This window comes from Antechinus flavipes, chromosome 5 (assembly GCF_016432865.1).
Source record: "Antechinus flavipes isolate AdamAnt ecotype Samford, QLD, Australia chromosome 5, AdamAnt_v2, whole genome shotgun sequence".
Lineage (NCBI taxonomy): Eukaryota > Metazoa > Chordata > Mammalia > Dasyuromorphia > Dasyuridae > Antechinus > Antechinus flavipes.
Window position 1 is genome coordinate 218,547,451 of NC_067402.1, and position 25,373 is coordinate 218,572,823.

At 34.1% G+C, this 25,373-nt stretch overlaps 1 protein-coding gene across 1 annotated transcript; it reads left to right on the top strand.

Annotated features, from left to right (window-relative positions):
• Positions 1–2,213: 2,213 nt before the first annotated feature.
• On the top strand, positions 2,214–21,335 carry PRIM1 (DNA primase subunit 1). Its single transcript, XM_052001139.1, has 13 exons — positions 2,214–2,391; positions 5,744–5,901; positions 10,444–10,550; positions 10,625–10,698; positions 11,463–11,599; positions 12,052–12,110; positions 12,486–12,595; positions 12,952–13,043; positions 14,232–14,370; positions 15,406–15,475; positions 15,645–15,739; positions 19,211–19,309; positions 19,872–21,335. Exons 1-13 carry the CDS (start codon positions 2,289–2,291, stop codon positions 19,889–19,891), a joined length of 1,263 nt encoding a protein of 420 aa, XP_051857099.1. The 5' UTR covers positions 2,214–2,288; the 3' UTR covers positions 19,892–21,335.
• Positions 21,336–25,373: the final 4,038 nt, after the last annotated feature.

Sequence of the window (25,373 nt, forward strand, 5' to 3'; positions counted from 1 at the left end):
TGATCTTGTGATGAAGAGAGCCATCTGAATTCAGAGAGAGGACTATGGGAACTGAGTGTGGATCACAACATAGTATTTTCACTCTTTTTGTTGTTGTTTGCTTGCATTTTGTTTTTTCTCAATTTTTTCCTTTTTGATCTGATTTTTCTTGTGCCCAAGATAATTGTGGAAATCTGTATAGAACAGCACATGTTTAATATATATTGGAATACTTGGCCTCTAGGAGAATAGGTGAAGGCAAAGAGGGAGGGGGGGCTGGAATTGGAACAAAAGGTTTTGCAGGAGTGAATGTTGAAAATTATCTGTCCATATGTTTTGAAAATAAAAAGCTTTAATAATAATAAAAAAAATTAAACAACAGTTTGACAAAGGAGAGAGTAGTGATGTGCCTTTCCTTCAACCAGAGCATCCAAAGGTTCATTCAACCCTCTCTTTCCTTGGGAAAGCTGATATGCCATTAACCCATCATCTCTTCCAGCAAAAGCCAAACTTCAGAGCTTCTTTCAGTATTTCTCCCTGACAGAGTGATACCCTGGATTATAAATGCTTGCTAACTATCGGACATTTTTCTTCAAGGTTCAGCTCAAGCACACAAGCAATTAGTGCTCTTCCTCTGGATATGACTTGACTTGGAAGAGCCAGTTGTTAAATTTTTACTGTGAAAATTTTACTTCATGGAAATCAGCAAGCTACAAATTGGGTTTGGATTTATTGCTTGGGATGGAGGGAGGGGGGAGTAGAATCAGAAAAGGTTTTATAAAGGAGGGAGTACTTGAGCTGAGCTTTGAAGGAAAATGTCTGACACCAAGCAATTAATGTTTTTCCTCTTGGTGTGCCGGACACCCAATTTGGGATAGACAATTGTTAAATTTTCAATGTGAGGTATGAAGATGTATTCTGATGGAAGTGGATTTCTTTGACAAAGAGATCTAACTCAGTTTCAATTGATCAATGATGGACAGAAGCAGCTACACCCAAAGAAAGAACCCTGGGAAACAAATGTGAACTATCTGCATTTTTGTTTTTCTTCCCGGGTTATTTTTACCTTCTGAATCCAATTCTTCCTGTGCAGCAAGAGAACTGTTCGGTTCTGCAAACATATATTGTATCTAGGATATACTGTAACCTATTCAACATGTAAAGGACTGCTTGCCATCTAGGGAAGGGGGTGGAGGGGAAAAATCGGAACAGAAGGGAGTGCAAGGGATAATGTTGTAAAAAATTATCCTGGCCTGGGTTCTGTCAATAGAAAGTTATTATTTAAAAATATAATAAATATAATTTTAAAAATTTAAAAAAATTTTTCAATGTAAGAATTTTACTCTTCGGAAATCAGCAAACTACAAGTTAGGATTTGATTTATTGTTTTATTATTTGATCGAGACTCTAGATTTAGAAAGTGACGGGTTTACAAGAAAATAATAAAGAAAATGGGAATCATTCAAATTAAACTAAGAGCTTATTCAGCATACAATCTCTCCTCTCCTTCTAGTCAATTGTTAAACGTGTGGAAGCACTTTTACTCCATTTTACATTTACTTTTGTGCTGTATCTTCCTATAACATATCAGCTGCTTAAAAACTGGGATTTTTTTCCTTTCCATCTAATTATCTCTAATGCCCAGCGTGGCGCCCTGCACACAGCAAGGTCATAATAAACGTCCGCTGAACTGTCGACTTCTTTTCGACCTCCCTCTTGGTCTCGTTTCTTTCTATCCAAACCATCTCAAATGTCAGGCAGCCTCATTATTTTTTTTGATAATTTTATTTTATTTATTTTAACATTCTTTTTTTAATATTTGAGTTCCAAATTCTCTCCTTCCGGCTACACACACACACACACACACACACACACACACACACACACACACACCCTTGCGCGCGCGCTGACAATGCAAGAAATGTGATATCAATTATACATGTGAAATCATGCAAAACATAATTCCATATTCGGGTTAATGATTCTTGGAACTCTTTCCCCTGCCCTATGAAATGATGGTTAGCACTGCGTGATCTCCAACGTCCTCCCATCTCTAAAGTCTGTCTCCCTGGGGGAATACAACAATAAATGCCTCCTCTTTTCTCGAGTGCCTGAGCACAAGCTGCGCTCTCCAGTTTATACAGAGCAAGGAACTACAAGTCCCAGAGGGCTTCCCAAAAGACCCTTTCCCGTCGCGCCCCTGGCGCGCCTGCGTAGTAGTTCAGACTCGAGATTCCGATTTCCCGCCAAACTGTGTCTGGGGTTACTCTTCCCGCTGGTGGTGCTGTCAGGAAAAACCCCTGAAGTTCATGGAGGCTTTTGACCCCGCCGAGCTGCCCGAGCTGCTCAAGCTTTACTACCGGAGGCTCTTTCCCTACTCCCAGTACTATCGCTGGCTCAATTATGGCGGAGGTGACCGAGGAAGGGGTTCCTGGGTTGGGGGGGAGGGAGAGGACTTTGGGGGAGTCCGGGATTGGGGTGAAGCCATCTCCACTTACTGAGGGTGACTCGGTCCCCCCACTCTGAGACCTGGCCGCCTTGGCCATGGCACATAGGAAGCGCTGTATAAAGACTAGCTATCGTCGTCGAATATGAAGCGCTATGTAAAAGTTATGTCATCTTTGTTGTTGAAGGGCTACGTAAATGTTAGAGATCATTTTCATTGTTAATGAAGTTTAAACATTAGCTATCATTATTTTTGAAGCGCTATGAAAAACTAGCAATCTTTATTGTTGCTATTATTGAAATTCCATGTAAATTCTAGCTATCAGCATCATTGGATTTGAAGTGCTATGTCAGTATTAGCCATCATTATTGTTGGAGCATCGTGTAATTGTTAGTTATCATTATTATTTGTGAAGCATTAGATAAATGTCAGCTGTCATCGTCATTATTGTTATTAACAGTGATTTGTCCAGGCTCACACAGTCGGTCTGTATTTTGGGCAAGATATGAAGCCCAGAATTCTTGACTGCGGCCAGCTCTGCTTACTTTTCAATGCTGCTTCTCACACCTTCCACATTTCAGTTACTTAATGAATTCTGATTAGATTGGATTAGATTTTGTTCTACTTGCTCCCAGAATACTGAACTAGGAATATCAAATAAAAGTTGAAGAGGAAGATTAAGCCTGGCTGAAAGGGAAGAACTTCCTAATAATTTTTTTTGAATTTTATTAGTATTTTATTTTTCCAAATACATGCAAAGATAGTTAACATTCACCTTTGGAAAACCTTGGGTTCAGATTTTTTTTTTCCTCTCCTCTCCACTCCACTTCCCGGAGGCAGCAAGCAATCCAATATAGGTTAAACATGTACAATTATTCTAAACAAATTTCCATATTCATCAAGCTGCACACACACACACACACAAATCAAATCAAAAGGAAAAAACACAAGGAAAAAAAAAGCAAGCAAATTAACAACAAAAATAAAAATACTGTTCTTTGATCCACATTCAATTTCCATAGTTCTCTCTTTAGATGTGTATGGCACTTTCCATCACAAGTCTATTGGAATTGCCTTGAATAACCTCAAAGTTAGATCTTTCTATAAATAATAGCTTGTCTTTAAGAAGTGAGCCCCTAGAGGGCTAGCTAAAAGTGTAGACACTTAAGATCCTTAAGCAAAAGCTGGATGAGTATTTGATTGTGTTGTAGACTGGGCTCTTGTTTAGCTCTGGGTTAGACTAGCTGCCGCCTGAGATCTCTGAGATTTTGTGAATTCTTCCCCTTTTCTCCTCCTCTTCTTCCCCGATTGCCCTTGTATCCCCATCTATTGAGTATCACTGCTTAGAGTTCAGGAAATTTCAGCATTGAAATCCTAGAGTTCTAGTACCAGAAGACCTAAGCTGTAATTCACCTTTGAACTAGAGAAAATGAGAGGGTTGGAATGGAATTTTGATCCCTTGATCTTAGATCTATGAAAAGAAATGCTCCAGTATTGTAGCTTTCTAGGTCTAGAAAGGAAAAAGAATCCTCGTTTTTACAGATGAGAAAATTAAAGCCTAAAGTGACTAGTGACTTTCCCAAAGTCATGTAGGTGACCAGGTGAGCCACGATTTGATCCCAGGTCTCAATATTCAAGGTTCTTTCCACTATACCAAGAAAAGGATTTAATGTCTTCCTCTATCTAATACAGCCTATGAAACTTAATTATTAATCCTAAGAAAGCCCCTTGAAGGACTAAAAAGATAAAACTTTTTTTCTTAAGGCTTTACATCATCCAAAACATTCAAATAAGTAAAAATGATCTTACATAAACCTTTATTTATATAATTTGTTTTCTTAGGCATATTGATTTTAGCAAATTTGTTCCCCATTGAGCTTTCCTAAGTATATTTTGTCATATATTTCTCCTTTTATTTTTAAGTATTAATAAGTGTGTTTATTGTTGTCTTTCCATCTTCTGAAAAGAGAATTTTTCAGTTATTCCCTCATCTGTATGTTGTTCTATATCAGTGTTCTTCAGATTTTTAAAAATCATTTTCCCCCCCAAGACAATTGGAGTTAAGTGACTTGCCTAGGGTCACACAGCCAGGAATATTAAGTGTCTGAGGCTAAATTTGAACTCAGGTCCTCCTAACTTCAGGGCTGGTGCTCTATTCACTATATCAACTAGCTGCCCCAAAATCATTTTTGCAGTATATCTCTAATATAGCCATAGGAATAGGTACTGGACCTGTTCAGTGAGGAAGTTCCCTCTGCCAATACAAGATTTGTAAATCCAGGGAGTTCCCTAAAGGATGGAAAGGTTAAGTTGCCCAGTGTTAAAGGTGCCAAGTATGTATAAAGGGTGAAATCTCCCCTCTCCCCACATATCAGTTTAATTATTTATGAATGGTAAGTTATATATGTATACATTTATAAATTATAAATATTTCTAAAAATATTTTTAATTTAGGAATATGGTACTTAATTAAAAGCTGAGATATAGATGAAATCAACAATATTTCAAATAATTTTAATTTTATTAACAGTTCATTAAATCTCTGCTGTCATAAAAACATTTTCAGAGTAAGGTAATTGAATATGGTTTATTATTTTTAAATTTTTTGGTTCAATAATTTGTAATGCAATTAAATTGTAATATTGCTGAAAGTGAAAGAATACATAGGGGTACCATTGTCAACCATTTCACATCTTAGGATTCTCACTCTTCAATACATTTTGTTAGCATTAATAAGTTAGTTTTCCCAAATATTTCCTTAAATACATATAAGTGCCAATTATGCCTTGTTCTTAGCACATCCTGATAATCAGCATTTGATTGTCTATAAACAAACTTTGGGACTAAGAGAACCTGAATCATACAATTGGCAGTTGGGGAACACTTGGTATATAGAACTACATTCTACTTGTTAGAAATCTACACTAGAAATGATGAGTGATTGAATGAGTCTCTTTAATTGATTATATCTACTGTCTAAAATACAGAAGTGGGCATACTACAGTAACCATGCTAGAATACTTATTTGAAGTCTGCTTATAAGCAGCTCTTCCTGGAGTATTGCCTTGTTTAAATTCTCTTACCTCATTCTATGCCCCCTCTCCTCAAGTAACAAGGCAACTACAATTTTATGTATATGTGGCTTTTTTTTACTTCTATAGCACCTCTCATAATGCTTTTCATACTTAACTGATACTTGTTCAATGAAACTTAATAAACCTTCAATATTTATTAATTGATTAATATGTCTGTTTGGGGCTGAAAGATGAAAAGAACTTAACAAATTTGAAATTTAAAAGTGAAACTTGTATTTTGCAGTGGTAAAGAATTATTTTCAGCACCGGGAGTTTTCATTCACATTGAAAGATGATATATACATTCGCTACCAGTCTTTCAACAACCAAAGTGAGATGGAAAAGGAAATACAGAAAATGAATCCATACAAAATTGATATTGGAGCAGTGTATTCCCACAGAGTAAGTGTCTATGCATTTTTACTAAGGGTATATTGGGCTCTCATTCTTGATGAGGTAAACATTTGGTATATATTCACAATGTTGCTAAAGAAACACAACTACAGCCAGTTTTACAAGTTCATTAACCTGGAATTGACTGAGAATGGAAGTGATATGGGCAGACCTAAATTTTCACAGAGTCACTTCGGCAGCTTTGTGGAGAATGGATTACATTATAGAGAGACCTGAAGCAGAGGAACAATTAGGATACTTTTTCTACTGTCAAGGCAAGAGGTGCTAAGGAGTGAAACTAGGCTTTGTGAATAGAGAAAGGGACAAATGCCAGAAGTGCAGAGAAAGTGTGGAAGGGTCAGAATAGGTATGGGCTAGTTGGGGCTCATCCCAAAGATTGGCCACATGCATCCCCAAAGTATTCCAGTCTTACTGCTCTGAGCCAGTAACTTGTTAGTAATTGAAATTGGTTAAATTCAAATTGAGTTGGGGATTGAGGCTCAGTGTATTGTACATTGTTGCTTTTGTTGTTGTTCAGTCATTTGGTCCCTTCAGGACCCTCAGTGGGTTTTCTTGGCAAAGATGCTTGTAGGGTGGTTTGCCATTTGCTTCTCCAGTGGATTAATGCAAACAGAGATTGAATGACTCAATCAGGGTCACATAGCTAGTAAGTATCTGAGGCTAGAAGTCTTCCTAACTGGCATTTGGGTGGTGCAGTGGCTGGAGCCTAGGGATTTGGAATCAGGAAGACTCATCTTCAGTTCAAATATAACTTCAGACACGTAAACTAATTGTGTGATTCTGAGCAACCTTATTTGTCTCAGTTCTGTAAAATAAGCTAGAGAAGAAAATGACAAATCACTCCAAGATCTTTGTCAAGAAAACCCCCAGAAAAGGATCACAAAGAGTCAAGAGTTTAGACCCAACTGATATAACTCAATAGTAAAACTTCCTCATTCCAGGTCAGGCACTAGTTTAATAAAGTTGACTCAAAGGTTGGATGGGAAGATCATAGCATTTGAGAGGATAGTAAGAGGAACTTTGTTTTCCTCAGACTAATTGATTAAAAAAAAAACTTCGATTTTAAAATAACTTTAAAGAACTATTGTTTGATAACTTTTATGTACAGTAATCAAATAGGCTTAACTCAAGTGCCCCCTCCTATGCACATCCCTCTCTAGTCATTAAAAAGTAAGCCTCAGCTTTGAATATATTTTAGCATTTTACATCTCTGTAGTGCATTTGCATTTATGAAAGATCTATTATGTGTAAGGCAGTGTTCTGAGAACTAGGATATAAAAATAAAGTCATCTTTACACTCAAGAAGCTTAAATCCTACTGAGAAAATAAAAGATATACATAAGAGAGTAAATACAAAAGTAATTTCACGAGGGAGACAGTGCCATTAATTGAGAAACAAGAAATGTCTTAAGTAGGAAGTAACACCTAAGGTGTATTTTAGAAGGTTCTTTAAGGGGACATTCCAGATGTTGGGGCTACTTGTACAAGGGCTTGGAGACCATAGATGCAATGTATATAGGGAACAGTGAGCAATATAATTTACCTGGAAAAGAAAGGGTGAAGGAAAATGATATAAAATAAAATAAAAATAAGCAGTAACCAGATTGTGGTGAATGTTAAATGACATGCTAAAATATTTGCAATTTATTCTCAAGAATTTTTTTTTTTTGGGGGGGGGGGGAGACTGAAGAGGCATTTGTGGTTAAGTGACTTACCCAGGGTCACACAGCCTGTGTGTCTGAGAGCAGATTTGAACTCAGGTCTTCCTAACTTCAGAGCTAGGCTTTAACCACTGCACTACCTAGCTGCCCCAAGAAAAAAATATATTTTAAAGATATTTGCTATCTCTGTTTTAAGAATACTTTTTGCAATTGAATGGAGGATAGTTTGAGAGGGAAAGAGAAGAAGTAGTGAGACCAATTAAGAAGCTGTTGCTGTGATCTCTAATGTACAGACTATATCCTACCCTCTTCCCCTTTTCTTAACCTCCATACCACCTCCTTCCCATAGCTAATTGAGGACTTTTCACCAGTACAGCCATATCCTATATTCACATGCCCTTTTTCTTCTCCTTTCATTCCTTTCAACATTCTCATTCTGCCCTCTCCTTTCATTGACCTCCTATGTGGCTGTCCTAGCCATCCACCCCTTAAGATCATAACTTGCCCAAGTACCTTTAGCTGTTAAAACAGGAAAAATTATCCACTTAGGGTGTTCCTACCTCCTGATCTCCCATCACCACCTCCACCTCATCATTTGTAGCTATACATGCTAGAGTGTGCGTGTTTTCCATTTCAAGATAGTGTCCAGTTAATCACTAGTCTACTAATAAAGGTTCTCCTATATTTCCGCACACACACTTCATTTTTTGCAGGGAAAAAGTAAACAGCACAAAATGGTTATGTTTTCTTTCCTCAAAAACCTTCCCTTTTTCATCAAGGGTACCTTGTCTTCTTGGCTCTCAGCTTCATTGTCCTTATCTTCTCATTCAACTGAAATTATTCTTTTCAAAGTTACCAGTTATCTCTTAATTGATAAATCTAGTAGCTTTTTCTTAGTCCTCATCTTTCTTGACCTCTTTGCAACATTTGATATTTTTAATACCTTCTCTTCTCTGAGTTGTCCTAGCCCTGCTTTCTCTTTTTGACCACTCTTCAGTCTTCCTGATTGGATTTTCATTCATTTCCTGTCTTTTAACTGGATGTTCCCCCAAGCTTCTCTGTATTAAACACTCTTTTATTCTCATATTTGGTGATTTCATTAGCTTCAAAGGGTTTAACTATAATCTCCATGGATGTGACCCCAGCTCTATATATGCATCCCTAATGCCCTCTGAGCTTAAGTCCAGCATGATCAGTGATCTCTCAGACATTTCAAGTTGGACAATCTACAGACATCTCAAAATAAGTGTATCTAAAATAGCACTTATTGCCTTTCCCCCAAAATCCTTCCTTTATCCAGATTCTCCTAGTTCTATAGAGGATACCACCATCCTGCCCATCACCTTTGTTTGAAGGTTTGACTCCTCTCTTTCCTCCCCCTTATATTTCTAGTTCAACAGCATCTCTTCTGTCTGTCCTCTTTTTTCTACTTCATTATCTTCCCCTTAGATGATTGCAGTAACCTCTTGTGGTCTCTCTGCCTCAGATTTCTCCTCCCCTTCCACTCCTTCTAGTCTTCTACATGAACTATCTAAAGGAAAGTTTTAACATACCATTTCCCTACTCAGTAAATGGCATTGGCTCCCTAGTGACTTGAGGTTAAAATATTATTTCATCTTTATCTCATCCTTTTTTAAGGATTTTAAAAACCATTCTGTTTTTTTGTGTGTAATTTTAATAATACGTTTAATTTTTAGCTTAGTAGTACATGTATATAAAATGTAAAATAAGTAAATAGAGAGTAAATATTAAAAAATATTTATATCTGATAGGTATATACCCTCAAAAAACTCTGCATATCTGTGATCTAGGCTAGTGGTGATAGCCTAGCTTGAGTAAAGGTTGTGTGGGTGGAGAGAAAAGGATGGATGTGAGATATAGAGTCAAAAAAGTTAATGACTGAATGGCATGGAAACGGAAGAATTAAGGATGATACCAAGATCAGAAACCAGGGTAATGGGAAAAACTGTGACAATAGGAGGGGATATAACATTGCTATGTTGAGTTTGAGGAGCCAACTGGATATCCTAGGGAAGACATCTAAGAAACAGTTTGTGATACAAGTCTGGATATAGGTTTGGGGATCAAACATAGAGGTGACTAAGGCACCTGTGACAGGATTGGCATAGGGTGGGCTAAAGAGAGAAAATTCTATGTGGGAGAAAAAGGTCCAAGACACCTTGTAGGGTGGTGCCCAGGCTTACTAGGAAGGAGGATGACAAAAAAAGTAACAGAACTTAAAAAAAAAAAAAAAAATAGTGTCATCTTTATCAAGGGCAAAGTGTATAACCAAGAGGATGTTATTAGGAATGTACTTGTGAAGCTTAAGGAATTATATAAGTTATTGTCATTATCTCATATTGTACTTGCATAGGTATCATATATAAGTTACAAGGTTGTAAATTCTGTTGGGGCAAGGACTATGTCTATCTAAATTCTGTATCTTTCAACACTTGTCAGAGTACTCTCTAACAGAGTAGGCACTTAATCATGTGTTTTTAAATTGAAGTCAAAGTCCTTAAAATAATTTAAAATTAGCACATTGCTTATATTGCAATATTTATTTATAAAGTATTTGAAAACATTTACCTTAAGATTAAACATTATAACAATCAATGTATATTGAGTACCCATATGAACTATTTAGCAAACTCTATCTTTAGTATACATTGGGAAAGTAAACAAGGCCAATACTCACTAAATTATCACAAATATCTAATTTGTAAGATCCAAATTAATGAGATTTCACTGATTTCAGCTGAACATTTGTGACTTCATTTTGGTCACTCTTCTATTTGTGGTAATTAGTAGTAGAGCAAATGAAAATGCTTGCTTGAAATTAATAGGTTTCTTTTTTTCTTGTCCACAGCCCATTCAACATAATACAGTGAAGCTAGGGGCTTTTCAGGCTCAGGAAAAAGAGTTGGTGTTTGACATTGACATGACAGACTATGATGATGTGAGGAGGTGCTGTAGGTAAGGAAAGACATCTAGGAGCTGACTGGAAGGGTTCCGATGGCAGTTAGTCACTAATGGTTTCTCTGCTTCAGTTCTGCAGATATATGTTCTAAATGCTGGACCCTTATGACAATGGCTATCCACATCATAGACAGAGCTCTAAAAGGTAAAGTATCTCACATGGTTTCTGAATTCTAGACACCATAGGAGAAGGGATGTTGCAAGCTGTAGCATATAAAGAGAAAGGCAACCAGGATAGGGAGATGACTCAAATATGTCATGGGAAGAATAGTTAAAGATACTAAGAATGGTTAGCATGAAGTAGAATAAACCTAAGGAGGTTGTTTTCAAATATGTGAAGGATTATTATATGGAAGAATGTTTAGATTCTGTAAAACTGCAGAAAATATAGCCATTGAGTTTCATTGGAAGGTTCTAGAGCTATATTTCATCTCATTACAGCAAAGAAAATTTCTTAATTTAGATTAATAGTTTTCTTCTGAGCACTGGTTTATACTACTACAATTCTTCATGACCCCATTTGGGATTCTCTTAGCAAAGATACTGAAATTGTTTGCCATTCTCTTCTCCAACTCATAGATAAGGAAACAGGCAAATAGGATTAAGTGACTTGCCCAAGGTACATAGCTGGTGAGTGTGTGAGGCTAAATCTGATCTTGGGAAGATGAGCCTTCCTGACTTCAAGCTCAGAGCTCTATCCACTCTGCCACCTAGCTGTTCTTATATTGCTATAGCATCTTTTTTTTCATTAGTTATCAAGATGTCCTAATGTGTTATTATCCTAAAACATGTAATACAAAAAGTGTTAGAGTGAATTGCATTTACAAATATGACCAGTGCTTTTCTTTTTAAGAAAATATGCATGGATTTATTAGGAGAAGTAAAAACACCCAACTTTTTTTCCCACAGAGGATTTTGGATTTAAGCATTGCCTCTGGATATATTCTGGAAGGAGAGGTGTTCATTGCTGGGTGTGTGATGAAACAGTTAGAAAATTATCCTCAGCAGTACGTTCTGGGATAGTAGAATATCTAAGTCTTGTCAAGGTATGATACCCTTAATTACAATTAAAATTTACTGCTGTGTCAAACGTCATTAACTCTGGAATATTTAATAGTACAGAAAATGAAAACTTAGAACTATCCTTATTATGACAAGTATATCCTTTAGAGTATTCCATTCTAGAATAAATTTAATTATAAATAGCTGGTTTTATTTGGAAACTGTATGGGACAGTTTGATATTTCAGACTTGCATGTAAGTTTTTACCATTATAATAAAAAAGGAAGTTAATTTGTTTTTCCTATTCATTTATGTCAAGTGAAATTATCATATAAAATTGCAGGTATTGGGACAGTATGTTAAATAGTTTCCAAGCATCCACATTTAAAGAAATATTATAATTAATCTTTTGTATAGTTACAAAATATGATAGGAGTTCTTGAATTTTTTTTAATTTGCTTGTACATAAATAGTTCTTTTTTAAATTATTTTTTAGGGAGGAGAAGATATGAAAAAGAAGGTTCATCTGAGTTCAAAGATTCATCCTTTCATCAGGTCTGTTCAAAAAGACACTGTGTAATTCAAAATTTTCTTCATGTTTTCTGAGACCATACTTTATAGAAACATATTTCATGTGAAATATTATTTTTGTTTTATTTTGCCAATTTCTACTTGTCTTTTAAAATGCTATTATGTGATTAAAGTAGGTTGTTCAAAATTAAACCTATGAATTATGTTTTTTATACTGCGACTTCTGCTATCCTGTCTGTGGCTACTTCTGACACTATAGTATTATGGGCTTTAACAGTTAATTAACATTTGCAAATCTAAATATCAATTCAATGAAATTGAATAATTAATCCCATTAAGTAACAGAATCTGTATGTGTACATGTTGATGATAATGGATCTGTGGTTTTTATCCTTACAGAAAATCAATAAACATAGTAGAAAAATATTTTGAAGAATATGCCCTGCTTGGTCAAGATATTCTTGAAAATAAAGAGAACTGGAATAAAATTCTAATGCTTGTTCCTGAATATATCCTTTCTAAAAAAATTATTAAACCAGCTGTCTTCATCTGTGATACTATGAGTAATTGTTTTCTGCCCTATTTTAGTCCTTTTTATCCTTCACATCTCAATGTAATTTTTTTCTACCCTCTGGATTTCTTTCCTTCATTTACTAAGGAACTGTGAGAATAGTAACAAAAAATTGACATTCAGAAAATCTAGCCAGATTCTTTTAAAAATTGTGGCTCTTTAAAAAATGTGCACTTACTCCCTAAATATTTGCAAATTTTACACATTCTTATAAATATCCATTGTATAAATCATGTTTGGGATTTTATCTTAAATATCATAATCTAAAGTTCTGGTTTCTTAACTTCCTGTCACCTCTTCATGCTGAGCTTCAGCAAGGATTCCAGAAGTTTCATAATTCTGTCCAGCGCTGGGAACATTTGAAACAAGTAGTGAACAAATATCGGGTATGTTTTGCTAAAATATTTGGTTTTGGAAAGGAAAAAAATATAATTTATTGAGTGTTCATTATTTTCTTGTATGTTGAAAATGGCTGGTCATTTTTACTTTGCAAGAAAAAACAGATACAGCATGGGCTAGTTGGTCTCAGTCAGGAAAAGAAGTTTGAGTCTTTTTGTTATATTGGCCTATGAGTTTTAACATGTAACCTAAGTGGCCCAAGTGGTCTTTTAAAACTAGAAGTTATACAGTGAGATGACTAAGGCCAGTTCCAATGATCTTGTGAGGAAAAGAGCCATCTATACCCAGAGAGGACTGTGGGAACTGAGTGTGAATCACAATATAGCATTTTTATTTTTTTTTTTTGTTGTTTTCTTTCTCATTTTTTTTCTTTTTGATCTGGTTTTTCTTGTGCAACAAGATAATTTTATAACTGTGTATACATATATTGGATTTAACATATATTTTAACATGTTTAACATATGTTGGATTACTTGCCATCTAGAGGAGAGGGCAGGGTGAAGAAGGGGAAAATTTGGAACACAAGGCTTTGCAGGGGTCAATGATAAAAATTGTCCATGCATATGTTTTGAAAATAAAAAGCTTTAATAAAAAAAATAGCATAACAAGATATAGTTGCATAAACATATATGTGTATGTATATATATATATATATATATACATAAAGATCCAGATCTCTAGAAACAGATTTAATATATAGATATATTAACATACATATAATATGTACATAATTTGTATATACATATAGATATTCACCTCTACTTATATATATTTAAAGCCTGAGACTTGGATTTAAATTTTTGTTCTATAATCTTACCTTTATAGCACTTGGCAATTCAGATTACCTTCTAAAGCTCAGTTTCCTTAGAGGCAAAATGAGGGTGTTAAAATAAATGATATCTAAAGTCTTCTCCGGTCTAATATTTTATGATTGTGTTATGCCTTATGTTCTCAATTATTAAATCATTATTTTTGAAATAAAAAATAAAACACGAGTAATGTGAGGGGAAAAAAAAGACAAAGTTGTAGAACAGATACCCATCTGCATTGGTACAGAGAGTTTCTTCATCAGGAGCTTGCTATATCAATAAAACCACAAAATCAGACAAAAAAGAAAAAATATTTTAAAAGGTTCTTTGTTATTTATCACATTGGATTTCTGTTTGTTTTTAAAGTCTGTCAGAAATGAGAAATTTGGACAGCACATAGATTGGGAAATCATGCTACAATACTGTTTTCCTCGATTGGATATTAATGTTAGCAAAGGAATCAATCATTTATTGAAGAGTCCATTCAGCGTTCATCCTAAAACAGGTACAATTTAAATAAAGAAACATAAGAAGGAAATGAATATCCTTAAGAGTTTTTATTTTAGCTACAAAGATTTATGGGTGGAACATTTTCTACTGAGATAGGGTGAAGAGTTACTATCTAATCATTAATCCAGAAAATAACTTGAGTTAGACAACTTTCTATTTAGTCAATTAGGTATTAACAAATTAAATTTTTAAAAAAAATTTTTTTCACATATATATAATGCCAGGTACTGTCCACTAAACAATTGGCACTAACTAGGTATTTTTTTAAAGGTCTATAATTCACAATATTAATATCAATTCACAAATTGGAAGGAATCCTAGCAAGATTAAGTTATCCGTCTATTGTTATACTTCTAAATGAGGCAAAGTTAGTATTCTCAATTCAGTACATCTCTGTGATTTTCTCAGAGATTGCAAAAGACATTTTTAGATACTTTTTGTTGTTGTTTTGATAAATCTAAAGTGTGGATTTAAAATTAAAATTTCCATACTGGGGAATAGCCATGAATCATTAAGCATAGTGCTCAGCCTTTGGCATAAGCATCAGTGGATATGTTAAAGCAGGATGTAGTTTTTCTCCTAAGAGTTGATGCATCCTCAAAATTAGTTTTCCTAGTATAACCTCGTAGGACTCTAACATAATTTTATCTAAACTTTTTGAAACTCTTTTCAACCTATCCCAATTCTGAGTAATGAGTTCAAATAGTATTTACTCTTAAAAAAAAATGTACTTGCTCTTTAGTAGTCTGAAATTTAACTTTAGCCTTCAAAGTGGTGCCCTTCAGTTTACCGTTCAGAGATTTGGTAAACAAGCCAGTGTTCTCTCTGTACAGACTCTGCATGATTTTTATAAATTTTGTGATATAACAACTCTATAAGCCTTGCTCAAAATGCTTCTAGTTCAGCTTTTCCCCCATTTTATTTTTAGCAAAGTATTTTTGAATAATTTCTTATAATAGGCAAATTGAAATGATTTGCCCTTTGTTAATAGCAAAAAATTAAAGCTATTTTTTTGTTTGGATTCTTGTAGGACGTATTTCTGTTCCTATTGATTTGCAGAAAGTGGATCAGTTTGACCCATTCACCGTTCCCACCATAAGGTGTGCCCTTTATTTAAATTTTCTTAGAAATCTTTATTCTGCGTAGACTTACTTGGATCCCAAATTAAAATTCTGTTTGGAAGCAACATAGTTTATAATATAGCTATTAATTAAATGGTTATGTTATAATGACAAACTAGACCCAACTTTGAAGTCCTCTTATTTGTAGCCAGATCTGCCACGAATTAGATATGGTCTCCAGTAATGAAGATGATGGGGACAAAGAGAATGAAGCTGAACCTGATACCAAGCGTCGCACTAGAGGTAGGTCAGTAATGCCTCACTATAACTCACCTTGCCCATAGTACCATCCTACAAAGATAGACTCACCATAATCAGAATTCTTAATAACAATAATGATGGTATCATAGCATCAACGAGTATTTTTTTAAGTGCCTGTTAATATACTATTCACAGTAGTAGGCACTGAGGATACAAGTACAAAGGATTAAGGAAATTGCACTGTAATGCATCACCAATTAGTATTATTTAATAACTAGTCATTTTTCACATATTGTTGATTCAACATTCTGGTCATTCACTAGCACTGTTGAAGTAGGTTTTTTTGTTTGTTTTTGTTTCGTTTTTTGCTGAGTCAATTGGGGTTAAGTGACTTGTCCAGGGTCACACAGCTAGGAAGTATTTGAGGCTGGATTTGAACTCAGGTCCTCCTGACTTCAGGGCTGGTGCTCTACCCACTGCACCATCCAGCTGTCCCTGAAGAAGTTTTCTAATAGACCTCTCTATCTTTGCAATCTCCCCTTTTCAGTTTATCCTTAGTAATACTTTTAAAATAAATCTGTGTATTCAAAGATCTCTTAATTATCTCACTCCTCAAAAGTTTTCAGTAGCTCCCTATTTCCTTTCAAAGAACTTTGAAACTATTCTACTTTGCATTCAAGGCCTTCCACAATATGGCAACAGCATATACATCTGAGTTTATCTCATATTAGTCCCTTCCTATGCATTCCACACTTGGCCCTAATTGGACAACTCTTAATCCTGTCACTTTACTTTTTTATTGATATTGTTCTCCTTTCCTAGAATAGTTTCCCTGCATTTTTAAAATGTTGGGTCAACCTTTAACAAATAACAAATAACATTTCTTCTATAAAATCTTCCCTTATCCCTTTGGATAATATTTTTCACCCTCAGATCTCCCATACCACTTTGCTTTGCAACTCTAGTACATTTAGCTTGTGAGGGTATGTATTAAAGAAGGTTAAATTTTAAATGGGCCAGTAGATACCACCTAATATTATTTCAGCTATCCAGGTTTTTATTATGGCAATTCCAGAGAGTAGGTAATTTTGTTTCATTAGAAATGACATTTCTATAGTAGCTAGTTTAATTGACTTTCAACCCTTAGAGAAAAAAAAATCTAACTAGGGAAATCAGACATGAAACTGTACTGTGTTGAAATTTGGGCCACTATGCTATTGTAAAGGCATATACATGTGAAAAGCATATACAATAGTAGATGAAGAAAGTAGGAATATTTTACCTGTAAAAGATAAGACTTAGAGAGGAATTTGACAAGTGTCTTTAGATATTTAAATAAATTGCATGGAAAATGAAATATGTATATTCTGTGTAGCTGCAAAAGAGGGAACCAGCACCACTGGGTAAGAATAGCAGGGAATCAATTTTCAAATCAATATGAGGATTTGTCTAAGAATCAGAACTATCCCAAAGTAGGATAGATTGCCTTGTTGGGTGACGTAATAATAATAATGTAGTGATTTACATAAAAGATGTTTTCTTTTTTTGATTTTTATTTTTAATTTTATTCTTATTTTATCTGTTCTTGGACATTGTAAGCTGAGCTTTGATGACTATGTCAGGAACATTGTCAAAAGAGTTCTTGTTTGGATGGAAGGTTGAACTAAAATTCATTGATTTCAAAGGTCCCTAAGATATGGGACTTCAGGGACTGCATGAGTTATGGAAGCATCATGTACAGAGAAAGAGGCAGTGAGCCTGAGTTTAAATCCTAGTACTATTGTTTACTAGCTTTGTGACCTTTAGCAGGTCACTTAATTTCTCTGGGCCCCAGTGTCTTCATATGTAAAATGAGTGGGTTGAAGTAGGTGAAAACTCTAGTGGCGTAACTCATATAACCTAGGTCCATAATAATAATAACTAGCATTTATTTAGTACTTTGAGGATAACTTCACTTGTTATCTCATTTCATCCTAAGATCTATGACATAAGTATTATTACTTATTTTACAAATAAGGAGACAGACTGAGTGAACTCGTAATTTTCCCAGGGTCACATAGTCAAGTGAGTGTGAGGCAAGATTTAAGACCAGCACTATCTATTGAGCCACCTAGCTGCCTCTTTGTGGTTACCACATGCTTATCAAGCAGTACTGCGCCATAATCACCTAATTAATGGTGCTTCTTCACCTAGAATGACTTTCATCTAAAGTCAAAAAGACAACTTTAGCACTATCTTAACTATTTCAGTCTCTGAATGTCTTCTATATCTGGGCTTCTGTATTCTTAGTATCTCTTGTCTGTTCCAATTGATTTTGATCTTTAATCAGATAATTTCTTCAGAGACATACATCTGGTTTTTCCAATTTAAATCCTTTAGAATAGGCACTGTATTTTACATTTTTATGCCTTTCCTAAGTTGACTTAATAGGTTAAGTCCAAAATAAGAAGTTTTGTGGTATGATAATTTAAAGTCAGAAAACTTTTTTCATTATGATAATGCTAGACTACAGTGAAGTTTTGTCTCTAATTTATAAGACTTAGCCTTTGCAAATTATATTATTCTCTCACAGAGTTATTTGGGAAGTGTTTTGTAAGCCTTAAAACATTTTCTTAGTGAGGTTGCTTGTTATTACAATTAATGATAAACAGTTATTATAATGGTATATCTAAGATCAGGAAAATTCACCATGAGATTTTTTTTTTTGGTAAGGTACAAATTTCTTATTATAGTATCTGACTTTTCAATTAAGAGGTATTTTGGGACCCTGTGCCGCAAGTCCAAAACAGTAGTAGTTCATGTGTCTATTAGATAAATAAATGAAGGTCCCCTAATATTTTATGGGCAGCTAAATGACACAATGATTATGCCTCAAGTTTCTGAAAGACCTGAGTTCAAATGCAGCCTCAAACACTAGCTCTATGACATTGGGCAAGTCACTTAACCCTGTTTGCTTCAGTTTTCTTATCTGTAAAATGACCTGTAGGAGGAAACATTTTAGATTTGTTTTATTTGTTTTAAATTAAGTCTGCTTAAGTGAATGCTTAAGTGAATTTCTGTAGGGATACTCTTAGACTAATATAAAAACTCAGTATGAGATAGACCTGTAATGCTTCCTTGCCAAAAGTTTCAAAAGTAGATTTTTTTCTTCCCTGAACATGTACAACTCAGATATTATCATGCAAAAGAGAAGAAAATTCAATATAAAACCTTTGCTTCACATACTTTGAAAAGAATGTATATTCTTTTTGTCAGCATCAGATTCTTAATGTTTCCAGAAATCATAGGTCAGATCACCTAAAATATATTGCTCTTTTAGGAAACCAGGTATTAGAAGCCAAAGTTTCTAAGATGAAGAACCTTTAATAAATAGTCATTTGATTTTGCCTATTAGTAGAATGACTAGGAAAGCAATCAACCAAACAGGAGTGAGGCATATTAAAGAACATTCATAGGCTCCCATAGCCTTTGATGCTAAAATGCTGAGTTGAACACATTTTATTTGTCTCTTAGATTATAAGAAGACCAGTCTGGCTCCCTATGTGAGAAGTTTTGAACAATTTTTGGAAGAACTAGATAAATCCAGAAAAGGAGAACTTCTGAGGAAGAGTGGTAAGTATTCAAAAATTAGCAAACTTTCAATGGCCTTCTCCTTTTAATATGGAATTAAGTGTAGGGAAGGAGTAAAATATAAGAAGAAGGCTGATGTCTAGTATTTCCTCAAAATTTATTGCCTTGGCTTTGAGATACTTAAAGTGTTTTTAAAGTTATAACCCCCTTCTCTAGAAATATGGAAGGACTATAGCAGTATTATGGAAATAAAGATTTCTCACTTCCTTTTAAAGCATCTATATGAAAATTTAAGGAACAGAGCCCAACATAGTGTTTCATATATAGTAGGAAATCAATAAATATTTATTGAGAGAATGAACACAATTGTGATTAAAATTAGAAAGCCACATTAATCGCCATCATGAAACACTATTAATATTAAGTTCTAAGTAATTCTGTTGCATTACATTAACGTACATTGTACTTTTCAGTTAACTAACAGGACTAAGCATTCTGTGAAAGTAAAAACATTTAAATGTAAAATGATTGGTTGTTTCTTAACTATACTCTGGTGTTGCTTTGATAAAAAATAAATAAATAAATCTGTGACTTTCTATTTTAGATGCACAAGGAGATTTCTGAAGACTACGGCTCCTTTTATACCAAAGTGAATTTCTCTGACCTTCAGCCAATCGTTCATTGTATCCAACTATGTAATAATATGCTGGACTATACACAATATAATTATTGCATCATAGTTTACAAATGTTAACAGCAGTTTGTATTGAAAAGGTTCCTAATACCATTAAAAATGTATTCACAAGTATAAGACAGTACCTGATAGAAGAGAATTTGGTGATAGATTTAATATCATTTTCAAAGTAGATTCTTTTTTTGGAGAAGAGGAATCAGATTTTCAAAGATTGCCATTCGTTAGCTTTCTGACATAATTTGTTTACAACAAAGTAGATACTTTTGGGGGGGGGGGGGGGGACAAAAGTTTTTGCTTTTGTTACCAAAAAATATTTTAAAGGCAACTGAGTAATAATATATTCAAGATCCTAATTTTAATTCACTGGAAACAGTGAAGAGATTTTCCTGGTAAAGGAAGTTTATCCTTAAGTGTCAGCTAGTTAAGTTTATTGACTTCGTGTATGTTCTGAGTCACATCAGAGCTTTTCTGAGTTTCAGCTGCTCGGCCATTCATAGTCCCAGTTCTCAGCCTTCATAATTAATTTTAAAATAGCACACAGAGCTTTTTTAACTTTTTTCCCTTTTTGAAGTTTTTATATACATGAGCCTTTCCATACAGAACATAGAGTATTGCATGTGAAACTGAATCTCCATTTCATACTGCTTTTTTAAATAATAAATCTGACATGTTACTTTTCAAACTTGCTTATCTATACTTCCTTCTCTTCTATGCATTTTTTGTTTGTTTGTTTTTTGGTTTTTTGTTTTTTTGCTGAGGCAATTGTGACTTGCCCAGGGTCACACTTAACAGAACTGTTAAGTATCTGAGGCCAGATTTGAACTCAGGTCTTCCTGATTTCAGGGCTGATGCTTTATTCATTATACCAACTAGCTGACCCCACTTCTATGCATTTATCTGGCATCATTGTTTCTAATCTTTCTCCCCAACCCTCACTTTCCATTCCTCTGTTAAAAACTGGAAAAAATTTGTAACATTTAAGTTAAACAAAATGAATCCACATAGTGGCCAAGTCCACAAATGTATTATCTCTTTCTGTTCCTTGAGTCCATCACTTCTTTGTCAGGATGTAGGTAACATGCCTCACCTCTGGAGATACAGTTAGTCATTGCATTGATCAGAATTCTTAAATTTACCTTTCTAGGTTTTTCTTGTCTCTTAGTTTTTATTTCAGTATCTTTTCTTCAGAAATGCTTTAAAGTTTTCTATTCCATTTCATCTTTTAAAATTTAGCCTTGCTATTTTAACACTATTGATACTAAGTATTCTTCAAGACTGTTTCCAAAGAAACTATTTGTAACTACTTCTTGTACCCGTGTTCTCAAAATTCTTAAAATTAAGGAAACATCTAGAAATAAATACTGGCTAACCTTACAGTCAAAGACTTAGAATTATGTGATTAAGAGCACCTTGATATTTTAAAATAGCCAAATACTTTACATGGAAAACATTTTTAATTTGATTTCATGCAAATAGTTAATTTTGTGATAGTACAATCCAAGTGACAGATTCCCTTTGTTTACCTTTAAACTTTTAAAATGCTTTCTTAATATTCTTTTTTCATATTAATGCACTTCCTACCAATTCACCTCTCCCTTGCCTCCAAGTAGAAGGCCTTCATTATAGCACATTTATTTCATCAGACTAAACATATTTAAGATATTGTCATATTCAAAAAATGCACATCTGGTTCTTGACCTTTGTTCTGTCAATTTTTTACCATCTCTGTCAGTCAATAAATAGCTAATGTAAGTGCTTACAGGCACTGTTCCAGAGTACTGGGGAGAAAAATATTAAAAAGTTCCTACTTTCAAAAAGCTTACAATATAGTTTTCCTTCTATACAAAAGAAAGTTGAAAGGGAATGGTGAGAGGGCCAATAAAAAAGCCAAAAGTCCACAGTAAGTGCCAGCAAATGAGAAACTAGTCTTATTCCTTTTCTTAAATGGAGGAATTTATGGTTCAACTCTCCAAACAGGAGCAGAAGGTACTAATGAAGTATGAGAAACAGGGCTGATTGGATATTGCAAGATAACGAGATTTTCCAATGAGGAGTTATTGGGAGCGTAGTAAAACTAAAGTCGGTGGATAGGAAAGGAGGTGTCACCACAACATGCCCAGCACTTAGCATGGTGCCTGGTACATTTGTTATCAGTAGTTTCCGACCGTAGATATGCCAGTCCCTTTTATCCTCTACTGTTTCCAAGAATTTCTTCAAGCTCTTTGTCATTGTTTCTAGGACACTATTTGTAGAGCATCAATAAACAGCCATTTTTCTTTGAATATTTTTTATTATTGCTTCTTGACAGTATTGTGAACCTCTGCCTAGCAGATCTAATCTCTTATATCCATTATTTCATTTCATATTCTTAGTAAATATGTGCATAATATTTAGGTCATGCCTTTATGGTCTGATGGTTTTCCTTATTTTCTTCGAGTCTGAATTTTGTAATTAAAAAAACTCATGATCTGATCTAGTCAGTTCCAGGTCTTATTTTAATCGATCACATAGAGTTTTTCCATCTTTGACTACAAAGTACATATGTTGACCAACTAGTGATGTCCAGGTATAGATACTTTTTAGCTTGGTGAAAGAACATTTGCTTTGCCTAATGAATGATCTTCACAAAGCTTCATTTTGTCAGACAAGGTCAAACTTGCCTGTTACTTCAATTATCTTTTGATTTCCCACTTTAGCATTCTAAACTCCTAGGATGAATGTGAATTTTTTTTTTTTTTGATATTATTTTAAGATGTTGTAGGTCTTCACAGAACTGATCAATTTGGCCTTTGGCACCAGTGTTTGGAGATAGACCCGTAATAATGTAATGATGAATGGTTCATCTTGGATTCAAGTAGATATTGTTGAGTTATTTTTGAGATTGTAATCCAGTGTTGGTTTTCTCATCCTTTTATTGACTATGAGGGCTACTCCACTTCTAAAGTATTTTTGCCCACAGTACTATATGTTATGATCACCCGAATTAAAACCACCTATTCCTGACCATTTAAACTGAGGCAAACAGGATTAATTAACTTGCTCAGGGACAGCTATTAAGTGTCTGAGGCCACATTTGAACTCAGATCCTCTTCACTCTATCCATTGTGCCACCTTGCTGCCCTGCCTGGCACATAGTAAGTGCTTATATATATATATTTAGAGAGAAAGATACAAATATGTATGTACGTGTATATATGTATATATATATATAAAAGTATATAAATATTCTATATCTATAAATATATAAGAATGGTTGAGTCAGTTCACTGCTTCACTAACACTCCAACAGTGTGACTGTTCTTCCACCACTGCTCCAACAATTGCTATTTTTCCTCTTTTGTCATCTTTGCCAATCTGATGGATATGAGTTAGATCCTCAGAATTTTCTTGCTTTTCATAATTAATAATTTGGAGCATTTTTAATATGGCTATTAATAGCTTTTTCATTTTAGAAATGACTTCATATTCTTTTATCATTTATCTATTGAGGGATGGTTCCTATTCTTGTATGTTTGTGTCAGCTCTTTAATATTCCAGATGTTAGACTTTCAGTGAAGAAATTAGCTGTGAAGATTTTTTTCTTTTGTTTCCTTTCTGGTTATTGCTGCACTTATTTTATTTGTATAGAAGATTTTTCCATAATATATGATAAAAATTTGTTCATTTTATCTTTTATGATAATCACTATCCCTTGTTTATTAACAAATTCTCTCCCTTTTTATTGTTGTGACATCTCCTTTCTTTGTCCTCAAATTTTTTCATGACTTTTTATATTTAGGTCAATTATCCATTTGGAGTTTATTATAATATATGGTATATGGCTATTACCTAAACTTAATTTTTTTCAGATTTCTATCCAATTTTCCCAGCAATTTTTATCAAGTAGGGAATCCTTACTCCAGCAGTTTATGGCCCTGAGTTTAGTGAACTCTATAACTATATCCAATTGCTTCTAGATCTTGTTTACTCAGTTTGTTCCATTGACCAACTTTTCTATTTTTTAACTAGTACCAAGTTGCTTTTAATGTTTTGATGTTTTTAATGATTACTTCTTTATAGTATAATTTTAGATCTGTGACTTCCTTCATTATCAGGGTTTTTCTAATTATTATTTCTCTTGAAATATTTGACTTTTTGTTCCTCCGGTTAAATTTTGCTATTATTTTGTCTATATCTATAAAATAACCCCTTATTTATTTGACTGGCATTATACTAAGTCCATACATTAATTTAGATACTATATATCTAGTATATTAGATACTATGTATATATCATTAGTTACTGTAATATTATCATTTTTTTATATTGGCACAGCCCAAGCACAAGTAATTAATTTTTCTCTATATTCATTTAAGTCTTTCTTTTACAAAAACAAAATTCTGAATCCCCATATACAATCTGTTACTATGTCTTTTCTATTTTACCTTCATAGCATTTTATATAGTATCTTTGTCTGGTACTGCAGCCACCTAGATACAGGCCTTTGTCTTCATTCCTTGATTATAACAATAGCTTATTAGTTAGTCTCCCTACCTCAAGTCTGCCCATTTCTATCAAATGCCCACTTTGCTGTCAAATGGACAGATTTGACCACATTAACTCCTATTTAGTAAATTCCATGGCTTCCTTTTACCACTAGGATAAAATAGGACATTCTCTATTTAATGTCTAAAGTCTTTCATAACCCAGTACCTTAATATCTTTCCAGTTTTCTTATACTTTACTCACCCCCATGTATTTTGCAATAGAGTGACAATGGCCTTTTTACTGTTCCTTACACATGACACTCCATCATCTCTCTCTATTCTTGAATGTTGATTGACCATGACCCATGCCCAGAACCCTGTCTCTCATCTTTATCTTGTGAAGGTAAAGATGGCTTCTTTAGTCTCAGCTGAATTTTTACCTTCTGAAAGAAATTTTTCCCAATCTTTAACCTTCATGCCTTCCTTCTGAGACTGCCTCCAATTTATTCTGTCATGTCTTAGTTGTATGTGGGTGTTTGTATGCTATCTCCCCCCTTAGACTGAGTTCCTGGAGAGTAGAAACTGATTTTTGCCTTTATGTCATCAGTACTTAAGCACTTAATAGATGCTAGTTAGCTGACTTTATATGTAGGTCTTGGGGCTCTCTTGGTTAATGGACTACCAGATACAATATATTTTATATCTCATATACTAATTTTGAATTGTATTTTTATATATATATATATTTCAGACTACTGGGTTTTTTAATAGAAAGGCTATTGATTTCTGTGGGATTTTAATATGCTCTACTTTACTGTAGGTATTGTTTTCAATTAATTTATAATTGAAGCTCTAGTGTTCTCTAAGTAAAATCATAATATTATCTGCAAATAGTGATAATTTTGTTTCCTTTTTGTTTCTATATATTCTCTAAATTTATTTTTCT